The following is a 23,277-nucleotide window of genomic DNA, read 5'->3' on the forward strand; positions in this document are numbered from 1 at the left end:
GTTTCCAGTGGTCTGGATGTAGTTCTCGGACATTATTTTAGTGGAGTGTAATCAGTTCAGTGCTGCCTTTGGCAGTGGAACTAAACTTACAGTGACAGGTAAGACGTTGTTTTGATTTGTGTATAAAATTTGTCACTGAAGTAACGCTTCTTCAGTACCAGCTTTCGTCAGTGTTTAGACCTGATATACAAACTAGATCGTTTTTTTAGTAGTGCACATGTGTGCTGTGTCAATACTGCTCAGGCTTATTTCGGTGAAGGAACAAAGTTAACAGTTCTTGGTAAGAAACATACTTCATACTGTTTAAAACATATTGCCTATTCAAAATCTATATGAGAACTTGTTTTGAAGGTAAAACCTGATTACTTTTATTTAAATTAGATGCAGATGATATTCTTCTGTATCTGAGTTAAAAATACATTTGGGGAATGGGTAAAGATAAAGATTATATTGAGAGTAGGGGAGGTTTTCTCTGTAGCATAGAATCAGTGTGAATAACTACAACCCAGCATATTTCGGCAGTGGAACCAAACTCACAGTCCTAGGTAAGAAATAATTTGACGTAATTTTGCCTAGAAAATGTTTCTCTAATGTTGAACGTAAGGATAGGTAAAAAAAGGTTGGGTAAAATTATCTTTATTAGCAGAAATAAAAACAAATGAGTGTTTTTTTTCAATCATGAGAATCTTAAGAACAATGCCTGAGTTCTCAAAGTCTGAGTGATTTTATTAGTGCACATATGTGCTGTGACTCTGGTGGAGGTGGTCAAGCTTACTTCGGCAATGGAACAAAGTTAACCGTTCTTGGTAAGACCTATAAAACCAATCCTAACGGTACTAAACCAAAACATTGTTTGCTGAATATTTTGATATAATATTTATATATTTATAAAAAAGGATAATTTGCCAATTGTTTGATAATAATGAGGAGTGTAATGGTAGTTGCTGGACATGCTATAGTTTAGACTGATGTAGAGGTTTTCTCTGTAGCGTAGAATCAATGTGATCAATACGATCCTGCATACTTTGGCAGTGGCACTAAACTTACGGTTCTAGGTGAGTAATTTTGGGCATTCTGTGAGACAGGACATTAAAATATTTGGCAATATTTTGGTGGGTTTAAGCAAAAGCATTGCTTAGCTAGAATTGGTTGACAGTCAAGTCATTTTCATTGGGTACTCAAGTAAAAACAGACTGTAGCATTCCGCTTCTTGAATAAATTTGTTAGTACACATATGCGTTGTGACACTGGTGGTTATCAAGCTTACTTTGGCAATGGAACAAAGTTAACTGTTCTAGGTAAGAAAATTAAAAATCCTAATGCTGTTACAGTACGTTGACTAGCATTCTGAATATCTCGGACATACAAAATAGAGCAAGCTTATAAATATCTCACCTTAAAAACTAAATTATACAAGTAACATCGATGCATGGTCTTGATATAGCTCATGTTTTAACTGTAGCCTATAATCAATGTGACCATGGGCAATCCTGCATACTTTGGCAATGGTACTAAACTTACAGTTCTAGGTGAGTAAAGTCAATTCTTATCGAATTGGTACCATTAGAGCTGGTTTGAAAGCATGGTATTTGCTGACTACAATATAGCAGCAAAATATTATTGTAAGTGTTATATGTTCTCATTATAATAGGGTAAATTACGCACTGAAAAAAGTTTTCAGACCTTTCAGAGTATTCCAGTAAGACTGTAAAGGCTTTTGCATTTCGCTTGAGTACATATGTTAGTACACATGTGCACTGTGGCTCTAGTGCCTCTCAAGCTTACTTCGGCAATGGAACAAAGTTAACTGTTTTAGGTAAGAAATATAAAAATGTATATTAACCATGTCTGACATGACAAGGTCTGAATGATTCAGACTACACAGTAGCTGAGGTTTTAACTGTAGCATTGAGTCAGCGTGAACTACGGCAATCCTGCATACTTTGGCAGTGGTACCAAACTTACAGTTGTAGGTGAGTTAAGTAATTTTTTGGGATGGTTACCATATGAACTGATTTAAAGGATGGTATTTGTTGACTACAATAAAGCAGAAAAAAATATATAGTAAGTGCTATATGTTCTCGTCATATTTGGGCAAGTTACTTTGCACTAAAAGTTATCTTGAGATTGACATAGTTAAGCAACATTATCAGAGTATTCCAGTAAGACTGTAAGGGCTTTAGCATTTCGTTTCATTAAGTATATTTGTTAGTACACATGTGCACTGTGCCACTAGTACTTCTCAAGCTTACTTCGGCAATGGGACAAAATTAACCGTTCTAGGTAAGAAACATCAAAATATATACTGTTCTGATTATGTTCTATTATATACATGGCAAGATCTGAATTCAGAGCTGAGGTTTTAACTGTTGCATTGAGTCAGTGTGAACAATGCCAATCCTGCATACTTTGGAAATGGTACTAAATTTACAGTTCTAGGTGAGTAAAGTGAATGATGTTTTATAGCTTATCGGTATCTTCTGGAATGTGTAATGTTTAGAAAAAATTTTTTAGGACTGTATATTATTTTGTTAACTTTGCAATCCGGAAATCCTGTAAATATTATTCTTACAATGATGGTTAATATTGTATTTATATTTTAATATTAAAATAACCGTGTTAACAATAGTGTTAAATTATAGTGTTAAAGTTGTGAATTGTAAGTTTCTATTCACAATGCAAAGTTGAGGAGAACTGTTCAAAAGCATTAAAGTAACACAGGGCTTTAGTTATAAGCTTCTAGGGTAAATATGTTAGTGCATATATGTGCTGTGACACTGGTGTTGCCCAGGCTTACTTTGGCAATGGAACAAAGTTAACTGTACTTGGTAAGAAACATATTGTTCATGCTATTTTATTTATCTGTGAATTAAAGAACAAAGAGACATTGTTTGTATCTGTGGAGGTAATTAACTAAGTTGATATTGCTTTAAACTAGTAGTTTGTAGAGTTCTCAGAAACCTTAAAGGTGTTATAGGTTTTATTTATTTAAGTAAGATTAGATTATATAGTGGGGTAAGTATGATCCCAACTGTATCTGGGGTTTAACTGAAGCACAGGAACAGTGTGAACTCTGGATATGCAGCATATTTTGGCAATGGCACTAAACTTACAGTTCTAGGTGAGTACTATCTGTTCTATGTGATATTTAAGTTAGTAGGAAGCTGTTTAATTTGATTAAGGTGTTATTTACACATTCAGCGAAATTAGAATAATGTGCTTGTTTCTAAAAGTTAGATTCTGTACAGTGGGATAAGCGAAAATGAAGATATGAACCGTACTATAGCTGAAGGTTTGACTGTAGCTTAGAATCAGTGTGAACAACATCAACCCTGTATTCTTCGGCAATGGCACAAAACTGACAGTGTTAGGTGAGAATATATTATCTTTGTTTGCGTGTCTTTTGTTTGTTTCTCAGTTTGTGAGTTAGAATGCTCTATGCATTTATATGTGTAAATGCTTACCATTGGTTACCACATCATCAATTGTGCTTAATCCAAATATACCTGTTTAAATAACAAAAGTATGTCATTTAAAATAATTTATTTGACATTTTGGCCTAAGAGTAGAAAATGTGATAGTTAAACCTCTTAAAATCATACAAGTTTTAGGTAAGAATCTTTATTAGAATGCAAAATTAAATTATTGTCAACTTAAGGCTGTTTATGTATGGTTTTTCGTTTGTATATTTAAGTGTAATTTATGTTGTTAACAAAGAATCATGTTAAAGCGATAGTGAGTGTTTTAAGGTAGCCGTTGAATAGTGTGAACAACAGACCTGCATACTTTGGCCAGGGGACAAAACTCACTGTTTTGGGTAAGATCTGAATACATTGTTAATATTTTAGGTTCATTTATAATTATTGAGCTGCATTGCATCGTCAGAGGAACCAATGCTAATAGTTGAATTTATAGGACATGTAGTTAAAAACATTGTCTTTGATTTATGTACAGAACTGTTCTATTCTGCAGCTAAATGTTGCACATAATTGCTCAATAATAACTTCTGCAATTATCTCTGCACTCTATGGATTTTAATAATTCTGCGATTCTGTTTATGTTAAGAAAGTCTGATTATATAAGCTTAATATCGTTTTTATAGTCTTACTGTAAGGTGGAAGGTACAGATAAAATTGTTTTATGAGGTTGTCAAGTGGTTTTCCTGTTTAAAAAGGAATTGAGCACATAAACTGCAGAAATGCAACCAAATACTCTGCATCTGCAATAGACTGCATGCACTGTTATACTCTGAAACAGTAACCACAAAGACTTCATTGAAATCTAAGAGTCTATTATATCAAACCCAATAGACATAATTGACAAATAAATAGTAAGACCTCCCAAAAACATTGGTTATTTACATAACTCCATAAATGAATCAGAGTTTTAAAAGAAGAGGTATCCGCAGAAGAATTTGAGTTAGGTCAGTTTTTTAACTGTTACTGTTCAGTGTGCTCTGGCACATATCCTGCCTATTTCGGTGAGGGAACCAAGCTAACTGTTCTTGGTAAGAATATTGTATTGTAACTATTTGCTTCACCTTGCTTTTATTGCTGGATGAATGTTGTTTATGTGTTGCTGTTTTGAGGATTAATGAATTCATGCCGTTCTCTGTTGACTGCATACTAGTGCACGTAAAGAGACATTATTTTCACTTTTTTTACATGTTTCTATTTGCCAGAATGGTTTATGTGCAGAAAAAAATATCACAGTATGATTTTATGCAAAAATAATTAGAAAAATGTTTTGGAAATAATAAATGTGATGTTCACAGACCTCCATATTTCTTTGGTTTAATTATAGGATTAGCAAACTGAATGTCATAGAAAAGATGGTGTGTACAAATTGTTACTAATGGTATTTTATTTTATTTTTTTCGTAGATCGCGATATTCCAATCTCTAGACCAGAAGTGAAAATTCTAAAACCCTCAAAAAAGGAGCTCTGTAAGAAATCTGTGACTCTTGTGTGTGTGGCCGAAAATTTCTATCCAGACCATGTGACAATAAAGTGGAAAATTGGCAGCAAAGAAGTTGCTAAAGGAGTGGCAACAGACCAATATGCTACCCCGAAATCCAATAAAAAGTTCTACATTTCCAGCAGGCTCAAAGTACATAAAAAAGACTGGAACAAGGCAAAAAACAAATTTACCTGCATAGTAACATTCTTCAATGATACTTATACAGATTTCACAGTCACAGTAAATGGAATTGTAGGTATGTATATCTTACAATGTGAGATAAAAAATAGAATAATAAGCAATACTGTAAGGCCCTATGTATACTATGCATTATTTATATAATTTGATTATAGCATTATTTGCCTAAGAAAATGTTTTTCTCTTCTAGGTGCAGGTGGATTTGACCGAGGTAAGTAATCACTCTTTTCATTGTGTTTATATAGACAAAATAATTTTGTGATCAGGGTTTAGATTCAGCATGCGCAAATGTGTTATAATGAATAATATGTTACATTTCAGATGAACACGTGACAAAAGCACAGACAGTAAAGCTTGCATATGGTGTGTTTATTGCTAAAAGTGGACTTTATGGACTTTTCATTTTGCTCTTTATATGGAGACAGGTAAGGCAGCTTAACTTAGCCTAAATATAATAGAAGTTGTAAAGAACAGGTTTTATGATGAAAATTTTTGTGTTTTGCTTTGTGAAAACATGTGCTTTATGTTACACAGGGTTCAGCAAGCAAGCAATAAAGTGAATAGCCACCTGAAGAAGTTACCAAGGAAACTATCATCCGGATACAGTTGTTCAACTTCTTGTATCATGTTTTCTAATGTACTTCATGCTTTTTGAGGATTTAACTCAGGATTATTATTTAGCATCCTATAGCGGCAAATCTTTCTTATAATACACTTTTTCACTTTTGTTTTTATATTCTTTTTTTCCTTTTAAAATGTATTATTACCTTTTCCATTTGTTTTTCATTATTGTAGCTCACTTTACGGAACTGGTTTAATATAAAAATAAACAATATTGCATGTAAGAATATCTATTGCTAATCCTTCAGTAGGGATCGAATCTAAATCAATATGCAGAGCAGAATGATTTGTACTATAGGGTTTCTTCTTTGATGTCAATGCTTAGACACACACAACTTTTTTGACCCAACTAATGATACGCTAAGAATAAAAGTGAACTGTTCTTGGTCATACAGTAGAGCATGTCTTTAACGTAATATTTGGTTCTCTGGGGTGCCCCCTAGTGAAGGTTCAGATAATATGCTCAATTTGTCATTCTTTTAAATGTGTTCCTCTAAAGGAAATATAAAGACAATATGCAAATGTTTGTATAAAACATTGCTATTGAGTGGTTACTCTGCGAAAACACCTTTTTGAACTTGAGAGGAAATGACTTCATATATCCTCTAAAAAAATAGAAATTGCAAAAATGGCAAAGAAAATAACTAGCATCCTTTGTTTGCAGATGCCACTTGCTAAGATGCTAATAATTGCTAAGAATGGTTAAGTGTAATACTTTATTGCACATAATTAGAAATAATGATTAAGAATGAATAATAATTAAATAAAATTATACAATACACATAAGACAAGCATGTTTCAGTCGTCTATTTCTTCTACTCACAAGAGGCCTCTCAACATCTGGGAGGCCACTATGGCTTTTATGGTCTCGAACTGAAAAGGGGCCCGCAAAAAACAGTGTACTATTGCCCATCATTAGCTGTTAGTTGAGGTTTAGGTAACGAGATATATCATCGTGTACTAGCTACGCCAAACTAGAATTTGGAGAAGGGACCAAACTGACTGTTCTGGGTAAGTCGGAATTAGTTTTTTAAATTATCAAATTTTCAAAGGTTTGAGAAAAGGCAATTATTTGATCTCTGGAATCAAGTAAGATGGGTGATATTGTAAAAGGTGCACGCACCACTAAACAAGACTCTTAGCAAGTTATATTTAGTTCTATTTCTAAAAAATATATAATTTGTATTCTTAGTATTTTAAATGACACCTTGAAATGACATTTAAAGTATAATTTAAGTTAAAAGTTTACAAATACATAATAAAAATAATACAAATATATATTTATTTCGCTTTTTTCTTCAAGCTAAAAACATCACTACACCTAGAGTCAACATCCTACCACCTGCTCCAAAAGAGATTTGTGACCAGGAAAAGAAAGATAAAACTTTGGTTTGTTTAGCCACTGGTTTTTATCCCGATCATGTCAGTGTGTCCTGGAAAGAAAATGATGAGGAGAGAAAGGACAAGGTGTCCACTAACCCCACAGCCCAACAAGACCAGGGCACATTACTTTACTATATCAGCAGCAGAATAAAAGTTAGGGGCACTGACTGGAAGAACCCTGAAAATCGCTTTACCTGTATTGTCCGCTTCTTTAATGGAGAGAGGTATCTGAATTTCACAAAAACCATAAGAGGACAAAAAGGTTTGTAATGGGAATGTTATATTGCTATAATGTACATGTTTACTTAAATACATTTGACTTTAAATTTAAATGACCTATTTTCTTTGTTCTTTTCCTCCAGATCGAGGTAAGCATTATATCATTTTCTCCTGTTATTAAATTTCTAATTATATTATATTTAATTGATATAGTATATTTTAAAATTAAATGATACTCATGATAAAAGCAAAGATTGTCTTGGAAATAAAAGTATAGTTTATTGAGGCAATCATTGCAATTTACTGTTTTGGTTTCATGTTTTTTAGTTAATCCAAAGATGCTAAAAACAATTGGCTTTGGTTATATCCTGTTTCTTGCCAAGAGTGTGCTGTATGCTCTCATCGTGGCTGGTCTTGTGTGGAAACTCAAGGTAGTGTACAGTAATCCTCTCAGAAATCAACTGTGCTGTTCATTAAATCATATGCAGTGGCCCTTAAGGCCTATATGAATCAAATGTAAATACAAATATCAAACGATACTGTAGCACCATTGCAAATAAATCAGCCTATAATGACGTGACAATTCTGCATTATAATTATGTATAATTATGTGAGATTAAATGTTCTGTCGCTTCGTAGATTGAAATCAATAAATGATCATGCTGTTTTTCCCCTGACAGTCTTCAAAACAGAAGAAACTATCACCAGAGGACTAACTTTTTCTATTCTTATGGCCATTAACAGGCTAAGTCTTTCTGACTTGTGAGATTTGTGTAATTTTTATTTGATAATTTTTTTATTCTTTCTTGTAATTATACTGTCTGTAACAGTGCTTTCTTCAAATTCCATTGTTATCTTTTTCATTATTGTAAAAAATATACTATATTACAAATAAATAAAGTCCCAAAATAGTGAAAATGACTAATAATTCTTATACTCATGAAGTATCTTTGGAAAATCAGAACTTTTTTCTACAAGTATTTATGGCATTTTGAATAAGTTTTCCACTTTGCAAGAAACATTCTGAAATACTTGTGGGTGTGTTATCTCAGTTATTTATGATTTTCCACTAAAACATAAATGTTACTATTGTTTTACAATTCCAGGAACAAAACATATGGCATAAAGTAAAAATTAAAGAACCTACATACATAAAGTTTTATGGAAACATCTATGAACTAAAGCACTGTTATCTTCATTTATTCAATTATTTTTGTAAGTCTACTTTGTCAAACACATCCTAAAAGAAAGGTTTTTAAAAGAAAAAGCAGCATCTTTTCTAAAACAAAAGAAGATACAAACAAGATACAAACAAGACAAGAATAAATTTGCTTGTCATTTTAATGGGTAATTGTGAATAAAATAAAATACAAATTCTAGTTTAAATGATTTGTAGACTAATGATTAAGAAACTGAAAGCAGGATGTGGTTTCAGCACAGAGATGTTGTGAAGGATGTGGTAAGAGTGTGTTCAATATGCTCATGTTCGATCTTGTACCACATACACACCTGCTGCAAACAAGCCTCAAAAGCTCATCAATCGCTTACACAGAATGAAAAAAAGAGATGCTTTATGGAAACTGGTGCAGAGCTGATTCATTTGTGTAGCATGTTTGCAGGCTTTTGTTTCAACAGTGCACCGCACACCCCCATCTGTGTTGTTTTTCTGGAACATCATGCATCATAAATTAACTGCTTAATCTTAGTCCTGTTGAAGTCACATGCATTAAGTCTGCAGTTAATCTAGCAACAGCAATTAAAACCCTGTTGTGGATATGTAATGCACAAGTTTTGCAATTATGCTGTTGCTTACGTTTTTATTAAAAAACGTCACAGAGCGGTCACAAAAAGTGCAATAAGAGGTGTGTAGGCTGAAAACGACAGATATAGACAAAGATGCAAAAGGAAGCCCACACACTCCGACAATGAAAAAACACCAAGTTCAAGATAGATGCCACTGCTTTACCGGAAAATGGCAGAAAAACAGAAAACATTTTGGTCACATGTGGCAATGAGAAAGGTCATACATTGTATGTGACCAAAACGATTGCTATATTGTTGGAGTGTGCATACAAACATGTGTATACATGTATGCATATTGTCTTTCTTTAAAGCACATCATGTATATTTTAGCCAAACTTAAAGGCTTTACCAATTTAAGGCGAATAAATATGGAAGCTTGAGAAATTGTATGGCCAGGATTTTTTTTTTTGGTCCATCGGGGTTTTTGTACAGCATCCAGACTAGTCTGCCATACTGTGGGGACTGGCTGCACAGTACCAAACAGCAGAACCAATCTGGGTCACATGCTTGGACTCCAGATCAATCTGAAGAAGTCCTTGTCTGTTAGATGTAAAATCCCCCACGTTTTGTGGATCCGTCGTGCCTACACCCAAAGAACTAAATATCAGCTTCAGCCCATCTGTTGGGGTCCAATGGTACCAGTACAGGTTTGGGTTATCAGTGCCTGTAATGGTACAGGTGACTTTCAGCGGGGAATATGGTAGAATAACACGTACTGCTCCGGGGGTACGTGTCTTCACTACTCTCTGGATGGGTTAAATGCAGAGGTCACGTTTCGTTGCCTTGTACTTGTACATGTGCAATGACAATAAATTGAATCTAAAATCTAAAAAAAAAATCTAAGGATCTCCTGTGGGTTTTGACTTACGTGAAGACCTAAAGGGGATAAAAAGATTGACAGAATGTCTAAAGTACATTTACAGTAAGTTACGTTATTGTGAAGTTGGGTATGAACCAAATTGTAGCATACATATAGTAGCAGGCCAATGGAGTGCACCAAACAAGAAAATCAAATGGAAATGCATCTTGAATAGATGAACATATCAGAAGTCCTGAAGCTTAAATAAACTAAAAAGTATGATGCGCCCCTAGAAGTGGGGTTGGTTGGTGCAGCCTATAGTTTAAGAAAGGTGGGGCTGGTAGGAAGATTGTAAATACCCTATTATACCCCTTTGTATAAAAGCATAAGCTAAGGAATAACATTCTGTTTGCTGACAAACATTAGGGCAAAGATGTGTCTGAGATGATAATGTAAAATATGTGAATAAAGTGAAATCATATCATTTGGAAACCTCCCCATGAGGTCTGATGACTGATCCACTCATATGGGACAAATGCATTGGAGTACCGTTCTCTTATTTTTTCTCTGAATGTGTAAGGAAGTCTTGAATCATTCTGACCTAATCTACTTTAAAATGATGACTACCGAAAGCATACTGTGTGAATGTATTTTTGTATCGAGTGGAACAAAACGTTTAAACAACAGCTGTTTAAAGGTACACAATATAAGGGTACAGTTATATACCCAAAAATGTACACAATTTTATCATTTGTACCTGTGAAGGCACAAAAAGGGACCCTTAAAGGGACTGTTAACCCGATAATAAAAATTCATTCATCCTTCACTCACCCTCAAGAAATTAACAAAGACATTTCTTCATACTATTGTGTTCATCAGAACAAATACATTTATATAGATTTGGAACAACTTGAGGGAGAGTAAATCAAGACAAAATTTTCATTTTTGAGTCAACTGTTCTGTTAAAGGTACCACTATTTATTATTATTATTATTATTACTACTACTACAACAATAATAATAATAACAGATGAACTTTGGGTCAGATAATGCTGATAGAGGGGGAAGCAAATGGCAAACTTGCATTAGCCATATTCACCAGGAACTGTTCAAAGTCGGTCATAATCTCTTTCTTGTACTGTTTGCTGCAAAACATCTGACGGAAGTCTGCAAACTAGCAACACATTTCTCAGAAGAACGTTTACAGCTGATATGCTATTTACATCATGTTTTACAGCATATGTAAATGACATCAATATTTTACATAAATACATTCATGTTAGGCAGTTGATGCCTAAAGAACATTAACTTGCAAATAATCACAACTAGACTAATACAAATAGGCCTAATTATAATTTATCACTACCCACCACTAATTTCTTAGTTCAAAACTTTCTTCAGTTAGGACACAAGTGGATTACAAAATCAAAATGGTATCTGGTTTTGTATGAATTTCAAGAAAACCTAAAATTAAACAGACAGCACTTGCTGCATGTACAGTTAGTTTCCATGAGGTCAGACAACTTTTATGTGAATCTGTTTTCTTTAGGGAGGTTAGGAAGGTTTTGAGGTCTGTGAGCCACCACTTTACTCTATTATTAGCTTGTATTTTAGTGCCATCTACTGAATTCATGCTGTGTCTGGATTTTGGCACCATTTCGGACATATTGGCCATCCAGTCTTTAGATAAATCTAAGAATCAAAACCTGGCTTTTGTTCTCTTTTGCGAGATTCTGCTTTTTATATTATTGGACACACAGGACAAGCGGTCTGAACATACAGTGTTAAAGGAAGCGGTATGACAAGAAGGGTTATTTAAATTTGACAGATTTCTTTAGGTTTTTGTACAGCAGTGCATTAAGTGTGACTCACTGTGCTCACTCACTGCACATAAATACACACCACTGTCATCTGCCTGCACCTTTTTCACTGTGAAAGATCCATTCTGAGCAACAGTTTTAGTGGCTGAGTATTTCTCCTTAGAAAATGTACCAAAGTCTGGCTCTTGGTTAAGCGTTGTGAATGCGATAAGTTCCATCGGTTTTCCCTGCTGTTGCCGGAACCAGTACATGTGGAAATAGCTTGCACCCTTTGAATGACTGCAGTTCATTTCTGCAGATTCTTTCTGCCAAACCCACAGTATGCTAGGACTCTGTGTAACATCACTAGCTCCTGCAAAATAATCATTAAAAAATAAACTAATAGTACTTGTTAAAGTGTATTGCAGAATTATGAGTTTAATTATTTTTAGTATAATCATATTGAATGTCTGGGTAGATGAGAAATGCCTCAAATGCCCATAGAGGGAAAATCAGGAGTGTTTTGAGGGGGAGAGACAGGATGTGACATCACTTTGACATCATTGGGTTTTAATATTTAATGTCAGAAAGATTTTAGATTTTAGATTAGATTTTATTAAAACATAAAAAAAATTCTAAAGGAGTTAACCAAATCAACTGAAAACAATATTGAGATTCAGTTGTTTGTATGTCAGAGAAGCCAGGTTACAAGTTATGAGTGATATTTGTCAATAAAAATATTTTTATTTAGAGTTATGGCTGTTCAAAGCATTGCATTGTCAATTGTTTCTAAAGTTAACAAATCCCATTTTTGTTAGCTTTTCCAGTTCAATTTTGATTGTAATGAAATTAACCATTTTCTTAACATATTCAGTACCATTGTACTGTTCCAGAAAGGAGGGACTGAGAAAATTCTGAGATGAAAACTGATCATTGCACCATGTGCAAATCACTTAAATACTACAAAACTTTTAGTTTGTGATATGACATAATAGACAGTACAGGGTAAACAATGAAACTTTTAAAATAAAGGCTGGTAGACAAAGTGCATAAAAAGACCATTAGCTCCCCCAATCGGTTTTATTTGGAATTGCATTTAAACATATTTTTATGTTTAACTATTTGAAATGGGGGGAGTCACATGTATAAAGTGATTAATAAGACCACTACAGAAGTGATGGAGTTGTAGAAAATTGATCATTACGAAATAATTTACAACATTCAGTTCTTTTTTGGTGATATTTTAAATAAGTTACCTATAATGCTTTTATGTTTTTAATAGATTGCTGTATGCACAAGATAAACATACTGAACATGGCCCAGTATCAAAATGGTTTGGAAATAATATTACTTAAGTTTTTGTTATCTTTCTTTTTCAGGTTTTTGTATTTTTGTATTAACCTTTTTCAGCAGTGTAAGTATGTCTCACTGTGCTTGCTCGCTGCACAAAAATACACACCACTATCATCTGGCTGTAGCTTTTTCACTGTAAATCCACTCTGAACATCTGTTTTACTGGCTGAGAATTTCTCCTTATATTGCTCCTTAAATTCACCAAAGTCTGGCTCTTAGTTGGGCATTGTGAATGCAATGAGTTTCATTGGTTCTCCCTGCCGTTGTTGGAACCAGGACATGTAGAAATAGGTTGTATCCTTAGTATGACTGCAGTCCATATTTGCAAATTCCCCCTGTGGAACCGACAGTATGTTTGACTCCTGTGTAACATCACCGGTTCCTGCAAAGTAATGTTAAAAATAAAACAGAATTTTAGATAAAATTCAAAATGCTGTGACTCTATACCTGAAGCACTTGGCAGAAGTATTAGTTTAACGAGCAGTGTAAACATATGGATTCTTCAGCCTATGAAAACCTTAAATACTGTATATACAGAAGAAAATCTTACGCTTTCATAAACTGGGGAAGCACAGGAAATGACATCACAATGACATGATTGTCTTTCTTTCATATGTAATTTATTTATGAGAGATTATTTCTGTTTACAGTAACTTAATTTAGCTTCTATTGCTGTATCCGCACTTACAGTTATTGAGGTTCAGATGTATTAAAAGTTGGCATAAAGTCAAACCCAGGGCACATGTGCAGATGAACAAGAGATGAAATTTGTCAAACCAAATACATTAATGCTTTCAGCTTTGAACCATACACCAGCAATTCCAGGTCATGTGCCATAGTATTACATTGTAATTTAGTCTTCTGGAATCATTACATCTGCACAGAATTTAAATTTGGCAAGATCTAAGTTTTGTTGAACTTCAGTACTGAAAACAAAACAAAAGATGGAGACGATGTTACGAGGTTGATTTTTGCTCTTCAGCGAAACACTGCTAAATATTTACATTTACACCAACAATATATTGTGTTTAATACCAAGATTAATACCCAAAGTAGATAATTACTCATCTCTGATAGAACATGCTGCTTCATGAAAACAGAATAAAATAAAGTGCTCCCCCAATCGGTTTCATTTAATATTACAATTCTTAACTTAATTGTATGTAAGCAGTTTTCTATTTTGTATGCATGTAATACCCGAAATGACTAGAAATTTGGAATGGGTGATATGGGTATTTAGTAACATTAACATAACTAACATTAAATATAACGTATAACAGCTGGCTACTTGTACATTATCCACGGCTACTTGCCACATGAGAAAAAACTGGACATGAAATGTGAATTTGAAATATTTTATTAGCTCATTTTTACCGAATACAGACCTTCCGCGAGGAAAAGCCGTTTACTCTCGGTTTTAAGGTAAGAAACGACGTTCAAATGTCGCGAACAGGCAATTTGGTTCAATAATTTGTAAATATTGTCATATATGTTATTAAAAGACATATTTATATTTAATTTGTCAAAAAAACTGTCAAAAATGATTTGCTCTATCTGGGTTACCGTGTGTTATTAGTTTTGAGAGGTTGTTATCTGGGAATAACGAACCAGCAAATGTTGCGACTGGCCAATCAGAATCAAGCATTCCAACGAGCCATGAAATAACAAGAATTAACACATGCCGAAAAACTATTGCTCATTTTTAGTTAATGTTAGTTGATGCATTTATTAATGTTAACAAATACAACCTTATTATAAAGTTGCCAAGTAATCACATCACTCTCTTCACAAAAGTTGACAGTTTCAAATGGTTCTCATTATTGGTCTGTTAAGAAATGCAGCTATTTTTACAGGTCTACTTAACTGAGCTATTAAACCACTGTTGCTTCTTTTGAGTGCATTTCATTGTTCCACAGTGAAAACCGTGTTTGTTCTAATTTTTGTTTTTGAATGGGTTCACAAGATTTTCCCTGTTACCTTGCCATTGTTTAAGGACTATACATGATGTTGCTTACATGTTTCCTGCTTGCCATTCCTGCTTCCAGACAAATTACAACCATGTGTATTACTTTGTTGTCAACAGGTTGAAAAGAAACGCTTGTAATCATTTATTTTAATATGTTCATGTGTTCATGTCAAAGAAACTAAGGATCAGTGTGAAGCACATTCTAAACGTGACAGGGAATTTTGTTTACAATGGAAACAGCTATCAGTGTCAAACAGAACGGAATGTTCACAGCTTAACTAACTCGAACCATGGATGACAAATAATTACAAAGATTATCAGATAATCACTTTAAGATGAGCCTGGGTCAAACTTATTCAGGTTTTACTTTCAGTACATTTGTTAATATGCCCAGAGCCAAGTAGTTGGGTTGCTTGGTTTGTTATCTTTGGCTTGCAGCCTCTACCATAGATGTCTGGCAGGAGTATACAAGCATGAGAGTAGTTAGATTTCACGGCGTGATAAAAACCCACCAAGGTTATAAAGGTTTTCTGCTTGAGGTGAGCCAAGCTCCAGGGAGTCATACTTACAGATGAACTTCTACAAGTACACTTCTCCTGTTTGGGATATGGGTCAAAGGTCACCCTTTCCTTGCTAGATATTTGATCTCTGTGAAATGTGTTTACTCATTACAATAGTGTGTACATTACATAAGAGTCTGTGATGTCAGGGGAACTTGTGTGATCAGGTGAATGTGTTAAAGGTCATCTTGTTATGTAGTGGAATGCCCTCTGCTCCACGAAACTCAGCCGCAATGTCATCGAAAGTGCGTCCCTTGGTTTCAGGAAGACGAAACATGTTGAAGGTGAAGGCGAACAGGGCCATACACATAAAGAGAAGATAAACATAGGCCCCACACATATTCTGCAAACATGAATGGTGTTACTATTATAATTGGGTACAATGTTTTAAACATGAAGCATTACTTTACAAATCACGTATAGACAGCAGACAGACAATAACATTGTATGATCAAGAAAATTGGCATTAGTATTTTTATAGTATACAAAGGCTATCTAAATGCTTGCCGTAGCAAAATCAATTTATTCATCATTAATTTTATTTATTTATTCACAACATGTATATTAGACGTGTATGTTCTCAAAATGCAAGATGCACCTACCAGCAGAGGTGGAAAGAGCAGTGCTAATAGAAACTTCCCTCCCCAGTTCAGCATGCTGGTGAAGGCCATTGCAATGGGACGGGCCGACTGGTCAAAAAGCTCAGCAGCAATAAACCATGAAATTGGTCCAGGGCCCACCTCATAAGCTGAGATCAGGAAGAAAACCACCAGTACCTGAATATTTCGGATGTCTGGAACTATGTTCTGAGGATAGACATATGAAAATAAGTAGAGGAGATTTTTTTAAACTTCTTTTCTAGAGTTTAACGCCAGGAAGTTTTGCCGGAACTTAAACCTCACCAAAATGGAGTATGTGATAGTCATAAGCAGGTTGCAGATGGCTAATGACAGAAATCCAGCAAGCAACAACTTTCTGCGGCCAGCTCTTTCCACCAGGAAAAACTTTACAAGAAAATGGAAATATATAAGATTAAGATTTAAGAAGATCCGAAAGTCTGGTGTGTCAAAAATTGAACTGGTGTGTCTATCGAAATCCAATTCAATATCTTTACATTAATATGAGAAAAGAGTCCCAATTATAAGGATCCATTGGATGAATTACAGAAATTGCCAATACACATAAGACCAAATAAAAAATGTTACAAAAAAAAATAAAGAATACTTACTGCTACTATGGTGAATGCCACATTAACTGCCCCTACTCCTAGCGTCAAATATTCGGCTTCATCAAAATTGGACTGGGCAAACATTTTAGTTGAATAATTTATGATCTGGAAAGTAATAGGAAACACAGACAATGTATCATGATACTGGCATAAGAATATTAAAAAGGTCATAATGCAATCATATATCCAAGACAAACCACATTCATCTTGTTCTAATTTGAGGCCAGATTCCTGATGAAAAGAACTCTAGATGAACTGACTTTGATATTAATTGCTGTATGTAATATATCCTCACTGGGAATGGGACAAAACAGGCCGCAGGACTTTAAAAGTATATATAAATTATTTTGGATAAATCAAGCAGGGTTCGTTTATTTTAACAAAAACATTTTCCTTTGCTATTCTCATTCTGTATGTGCTAACACTGTGCAATAATATACCAAAGTAATATCAATAAAAAGTGTAATGTTAAATGTACACAAATATTATGTTTTTAAAGGTATAAAGAAAAATATAAAAATGTATTATATTTAATTTATATTGAAAGGTAGTGTGGGGCAAGCTTTGTCCCGTGCCTAAACTATTTAAAAAAAGATTGTGCCAAGATCTAAAATTTTAAGCTGAAGAAATGCTTTGTAACACCAACCGCATTAAACCCAGATAACTGGCTTCCCAGGTTTATGATAAGCACAAGTATTATTGGCTGCCTGTAGCGTCGCTTCCTGAGGAATTCTCTGACAGTCACTCTTGTTTCACTATGAGCAGCTTCCTCTCTCATCTCCTCCATTTCTTTCATCACCATCTCTGGATTTCCCCGAAGTCTTTTCAAAGCTGACAAAAGAATGATAGTAATACAGCATTCAACAAGATATTGCTTTGTGAGTACTAAACATGAGTAACTTCAACAGTTGTTACTTCTTTTAGGTCATCTAGATAACTCACCAGCCTCTGCTTCCATTTCTTTTCCCTTGTTAATAAAGAGGTAGCGGGGACTCTCGGGGCAGAAAGGAAGGCTCATATACTGGAGCGTTGCAGGTATGAGGGACAGGGACAACATGAGGGACCAGTTTTCCTCTGTGCCCAATACTGTTTCCAATCCCACGACCTGACGCATACACAAAACAAACATTTTTAACACATTTTTGGCTTACATTTACATGTAATTACGAGCTGGTGTGGTCTCACCATGCCCAGCAGAATGCCCGAGGCGAAGGAGACCTGGTTCAGAGTGGCAAAAGCACCACGGAGGTTTGTGGGGGAGACGCCCTGAATATACAGTGGGTTCAGGCTCATCACCAGGCCGCAGAACAAACCAAAGATCAGCCGACCCACAATAAGCATTTCAAATGATCCTGTGGCTTTGCTCATAGACATCAGAAAGGCACCCACCACAGATAAGGCATTCACTATGAGAATGGCATTACGCCTGTGGGAAACAATGAAATGGATTGTTAGAATAATTTAAAATAGAAATCTTCTGTTAGTGGGCAATTGTGTAATTTATTGATGAATTAAATATCTGCTTTTTATAAAATTAGCTAAATGCTTTTACTGTAATTAAAATATCAAAGACTTGCAGACAGTTTGTATTTGCCCATGACTTTATGTTCAACCCTGTTATGCTGTGACTTATCCCTCTTTAAAAATAAGTTTTATCATATTTGGAAATGACATTATATAACAGTTAGTCTGCTTGACTACATAGTTCAAACACAGGTGAGTTTTTCTTATTTATATTACACTAAAATAAGCCTTGTCAGATAAATATTTTAATTCTTTTATGGAACAAAAAAAAAGCAAAAATGATGACTGAAATTTTTGTGGTGTGTTGCAATGATATTTTAAGTCCTTTGTTCATCATTTTGCATTTCTCTGTTCTCACGTTCAACTCCCACCCATTTTATATGCATAAACCCAATTTGAATGATTCTTAAAAAGTTCCAAAAATCAGCTACTAAATAACCACATTTATTGACCTCTAATCTGAACATTGGGCCATACGATTTCTATGGCAGATAAAATCCTGGTAGTTGAAAGTAAGGCACACTGAAAAATATGCTTACTTGAAGTTAACAGTAGTTGCCCTGAAAATCCAGAGAACAACTGGCATTACCTCTAAAATCGGGGCGGGCACTTATAAAACAATATTTTCTCACCTCCCGAAAGTGTCAGCAAGACCTTTGACCCCCAGTGAACCAAGTAGCGCTCCAAAGTCCTTCATGCTAACAGAGAGGGACCACAGGAAAGTAAGACTCTGCTCTGGCATTGACTGATTGTGCCTGGATCTCCATGTTGTGTTGAAAAACTCCTCAATTACCTCAATAAAGATTTACAAAGAAAATGTATTAACCATATGGCAGGCCTTTCCAAGATACTTATTACACTTCCATACGTACACGTTCTTTCATGATGATATATATCCTGTACAGTTACAGAGTCTTGTAGTTTTCTAACTAACTTAACAAAATATGTATGAAACAAGTAAATGCAAACAGATAACAGCTGTTGCGACGAAAAACACAAAACGTTTGAAGAACCTGTCATTTTAATACTTTACTCAGAAAGTGTATTTCACTTGGTTGAAAGACATGACTAATATTTTGAGAACAGTCCCAATGTTTTCGCAACGAGAGTCCGACCAGAGGAAACTGCACAATATCCACACACAGGCGATAAATCAACACAAACCAGACATCATAGCTACCGGTGTGCAAATATGGAGCGTTCCAAATCCAAGACTGGCTGAACAGAAATATTCTGCGAGTTGGTAAAGTTTATTCAGTGTTTTATGAGCGCTCTGAGAAGTTTGTATGTAAACTGAGAAACCATGCTAACCAGAGGCTGGACCCCAAAGTCAACTTACTCGGGCTGGGGCATTGATGTTGCCTGTGTGGTATCCTATCTGGAGGGAGCCGAGCACTGCTGCCATGATGGAGATCAACAACGTAACAGTCAGCTGATTCTGAATGTAAATATGAGTTGTTGTAAATCAACAAATCAACAAATCTATCTTTCCTGTGGCTCAGCATGGCGCTAGCAACGCCAAGGTCATGGGTTCGATCCCAGGGGATTGCACATAGAAACAAATGTATAATACAATGCAATGTAAGTCGCTTTGGATAGAAGTGTCTGCCAAATGCATAAATGTAAGATGTAAATGTAACTTTATAGTGCAAAAACATTCAATTGGTGCATTGCCTGTGACACATTAAGCATTTCATTTAATTGTTTGGAAGGACTTTTTTATATTTTTGAATCTGCTAAATTATAATGCCTAAATGTCCATCACTTCCAGTTATTTGTATTTAAATTAAATAATAAATACATTTGGCATCTACCCTGACATGGCTGTATGTACTGTATGCTGTATACCTTAATTTTATATATATGCATGAATTAGCCTTGCTTGTAATGAAGTGGCAATTTCGCAAATGACAAATGGAGAGACAGATATACACTTACCTCAGCCATTGGGCTGTGATTGGTCAGTTTGCTGAAACATAAAGCTTTATCAATTTAAATAAAGAGCATCATTAGCATAAACTGCTTTTACCCATTGTACAGTCACATGCAGGGTGAAATAATGACTAAAATACACTAGTTAAGTTCAGTACTCTATATATTTGTTAATGTAATGACAGGTTCCCAATGAATCTCTTTCCAATAAAAATACAACAAATCCCTTACTTGTGTGTAACAGGCAAGGAGGAGTTATACCGCCAGCAGCTCTGCTCAGAAATGGCTGACAGTGTTTCAAAAATGTCCTCACTGTTACCTGGCACCTCTTGTGTATGTCTTGACTTCATCCATGAAATTGCACCTCACTGTTCACTAGCACCATTGAAGACAGGTCCTCCATCGAATGGCGTCCATCTACCCCGGGTACTCGCTGCACCCCACCCATTCCCACGGCTTGTCTTTTTCCTCTGCCATCCACCCACATTGGGCCGTCCCTCAAACCCCTGCACCTACCAGGAGTCACACCAATGTCTCTGAGAGTCCTGAACGCCGTGATGAAGTCACACGGTCCTGGTGAATTTGAGCTGAATCTGATGGAATGGCAGCGCTGAGCCCTCAGAGCTCAGGAAAGACTGGGCTCTCACCAGTGCATTTGCAGTGGATATTTTCCCTTAGAGCACAACTTTGTCAATATATTACTCAACAAAACCTTATGTTTAAAATAGTTATTTTTTATTTGTTTTGTTATTGTTTCTTGATTGTTGAGTAAAAGAAACTGAGTTTTCTCCTGACCTGTAAGGCGTAAGAACGCAAATGTACTTTTAAAGGAAAACAATGAGTCGGTGCAAGAAAATGAACATTATTTGCATTGAAACCTGTAATGTAATTCATAGCTTCAGGTAAACTATCCTACAGAAATGTCCGTATCGGTTAATCCAAAGAGAATCTGGCCTTTTCTAACATGCTACTATAACCATTGCAAGACACTCAGACAAAAGATTTGTAGTGTATGCTTACATATATTACATGTCAGCACGTGACTAAGTGAGTATCTTGGTCTCATGCATTTCACATGGACATGCAACACTTCGCAACCTTTTGGGTTTAATTGACAACCAAAAGAACAGTGAGGTAAACTTCTCATATGTGTCTCTGCGTGGTTCAGTTTGTGTATGTGCGAGGGTTTGAACTACTGTATGCAATCAGCGTTGGGAAAGTCTTGCACAGACTTATCTTAAAAACATCAGTCCCATTACTATGTATAAATGCACAAAAGTAATGTTTTTTTTGTGTGAAATCTCTTAAATGTGCTAATTAAACAAAGGCCTAAACCTGGCCTAATCTAATCCCGGGAAACAATAGGCATAGCATACTTACTGTACTCCTAAAACTATAAATCGATGTTAGTTTACTCAGGTAAAGAAATTAACATCAACCCACCAAATGCAGATAAAAATCAAATGTGGCATGTAGGGCTGTTCATCTCTATTCAATTTAAATTATTTATGTTTACTATTTTCTTTTCTGGGTAAATTCATGTCATTCAGGACACAAGGATTAATTTATCTTGCAACCTATACGGTCTGCATGTACATTAAAGATGGTTAATAGAAAAAAAAAATGTAAGAAGGATGAAGTATGAAAGAGGAAGGAAGTAAATAGGCTACATGACTATTATGTGCCAATAATATGAAGTCCAGATTTTTAAGTTTATATATAGATTTATATGTAATCTGTGACCTTTTTTAATCTTTTTTAGTGTAAATTGTGAATGGCTGTTAAATTTGGTAGCGAAGTTGGCTGGTGAGTGGAAAAGTTCATTTTAAACCTTGGTCATTATGCAACACCGATTCAGTATAGGTGGGAGTAAAAGCTGATTTGCCAACTAGCGATAAACACAAGACTCATGCTATCATAAATGAACCCTGCTAGCTGTTGAGTCTGGGTGTGCCTCACACATCCTGAAAAGTGAAGCTGCAGGGTCTTTGATCGCCCCCTGATGGCTGGCTGCAGTATAGGTCATACACCCCAACCTCTCAGTGTAAATGAATGGGCATCATGCCAAACTAAAAAATCCAATTACACTTCAAATAAATTTGGTCAAAGATGGTTACTGTCATTTTAGTTAGTTCTTATCAATCTGGTGTGTATTCAATTCAATAATTACTTCTACAAAGTTTGGTTTTAGTTAGATATAAGATGTTATAAAAATGGGTGTGATAACATAATTTCTCCGTTTACGATTGAGTCATTGGGGAACATGGGCGGGACTTTGATACTGTGGCTCCACATCACGCTCACTACTGCGCAGACTCTGGTTTCAAATAACGTCATCGGGACAGTATGTCAATGGCCATGACTCAGACAATTTTCTACAATGGAAGTGAAAGAGGTCACATCATACATCTTTTTTTACAGTCTATGGCTGAATCTTTGGTTTACATACTGTATTATTGTAACGAGCGCTGCACCGATCGCACAACTCAGTGGGTCTTCTCCTCGAGAAGCGCACCAGGCCGAGAAGAGGCGCCACTTGTAGGCGTACAGTCGCCTAGTGGCTGGTGCCCTAGCCTGAGATATGGTCTCTACCACCGCCGGGGGTGGACTGCTCAGGGTCTCCTCGTCCCATCCAGGGGCCAGACATGGAGGTTCCAGAGATCTGGCCTGGGATGCCATAACGTGCCCTTCCCCGGGGAAAGCAGGTCCTTCTTCAGGGGAATCGGCCAGGGGGGAGCTGTTGTCAAGAGCATTAGCTCTGAGAACCAAGTCCGGTTGGGCCAGTGTGGCGCAACGAGTAACACTTGATGCTCCTCTTCCCTGACCTTGCACAGGGTCTGTGCAATGAGGCTCACTGGGGGGGAAGGCGTACTTCCACTTGTCCCGCGGCCAGCTGTGCGCTAGGGCATCCGTGCCGAGGCGTCCCTCGGTCAG

General features: G+C 35.6%; 2 protein-coding genes and 1 gene segment (V, D, J or C); 2 read left to right on the top strand and 1 right to left on the bottom strand.

Annotated features, from left to right (window-relative positions):
• Positions 1-565: 565 nt before the first annotated feature.
• LOC130560619 (T cell receptor beta chain MC.7.G5-like) lies at positions 566-7,195 on the top strand. Of its 5 annotated transcripts, XR_008963722.1 has the most exons (6): positions 566-806; positions 4,883-5,215; positions 5,348-5,368; positions 5,479-5,582; positions 5,692-6,789; positions 7,082-7,195. XR_008963722.1 is itself a non-coding variant. In XM_057344525.1 (5 exons), the coding sequence occupies exons 1-5, from the start codon at positions 740-742 to the stop codon at positions 5,710-5,712; spliced, it is 546 nt and encodes a 181-aa protein (XP_057200508.1). In that variant the 5' UTR covers positions 566-739; the 3' UTR covers positions 5,713-7,139. The 5 variants fall into 5 exon arrangements, 4 of the variants coding, with proteins under 4 accessions (XP_057200508.1, XP_057200510.1, XP_057200512.1 ...); XM_057344525.1 differs by having other exon boundaries at positions 5,692-7,139; XM_057344527.1 differs by lacking the exon at positions 566-806 and adding an exon at positions 1,083-1,298 and having other exon boundaries at positions 5,692-7,139.
• On the top strand, positions 6,180-8,298 carry LOC130560345 (T cell receptor beta constant 2-like). The segment is given in 5 exon segments: positions 6,180-6,190; positions 7,029-7,428; positions 7,524-7,529; positions 7,653-7,811; positions 8,061-8,298. Coding segments are annotated over 5 exon segments (612 nt in total).
• A 7,524-nt stretch (positions 8,299-15,822) lies between these two features.
• LOC130560346 (solute carrier family 2, facilitated glucose transporter member 1) lies at positions 15,823-20,830 on the bottom strand. The gene is made up of 10 exons (XM_057344064.1): positions 20,708-20,830; positions 19,751-19,849; positions 19,044-19,204; positions 18,073-18,313; positions 17,830-17,992; positions 17,534-17,718; positions 16,888-16,992; positions 16,562-16,663; positions 16,262-16,465; positions 15,823-16,002 (listed from the first exon to the last, which is right to left on the bottom strand). The coding sequence occupies exons 1-10, from the start codon at positions 20,828-20,830 to the stop codon at positions 15,823-15,825; spliced, it is 1,563 nt and encodes a 520-aa protein (XP_057200047.1).
• Positions 20,831-23,277: the final 2,447 nt, after the last annotated feature.

This window comes from Triplophysa rosa, linkage group LG10 (assembly GCF_024868665.1).
Source record: "Triplophysa rosa linkage group LG10, Trosa_1v2, whole genome shotgun sequence".
In the NCBI taxonomy this organism is placed as follows: domain Eukaryota; kingdom Metazoa; phylum Chordata; class Actinopteri; order Cypriniformes; family Nemacheilidae; genus Triplophysa; species Triplophysa rosa.

Excerpts from the sequence above, each read along its gene's own strand:
- LOC130560619 (XM_057344525.1), top strand. The coding sequence starts at position 740 with ATGTGCTGTGACTCTGGTGGAGGTGGTCAAGCTTACTTCGGCAATGGA. Across the intron at positions 5,216-5,347 it reads CACAGTAAATGGAATTGTAG|GTGCAGGTGGATTTGACCGA; the intron begins GTATGTATATCT and ends TTTCTCTTCTAG. Across the intron at positions 5,369-5,478 it reads TGCAGGTGGATTTGACCGAG|ATGAACACGTGACAAAAGCA; the intron begins GTAAGTAATCAC and ends GTTACATTTCAG.
- LOC130560346 (XM_057344064.1), bottom strand. The coding sequence starts at position 20,830 with ATGTGGGTGGATGGCAGAGGAAAAAGACAAGCCGTGGGAATGGGTGGG. Across the intron at positions 19,850-20,707 it reads TGGTGCTAGTGAACAGTGAG|AATCAGCTGACTGTTACGTT; the intron begins GTGCAATTTCAT and ends ATTTACATTCAG. Across the intron at positions 19,205-19,750 it reads ACATCAATGCCCCAGCCCGA|GTAATTGAGGAGTTTTTCAA; the intron begins GTAAGTTGACTT and ends ATCTTTATTGAG.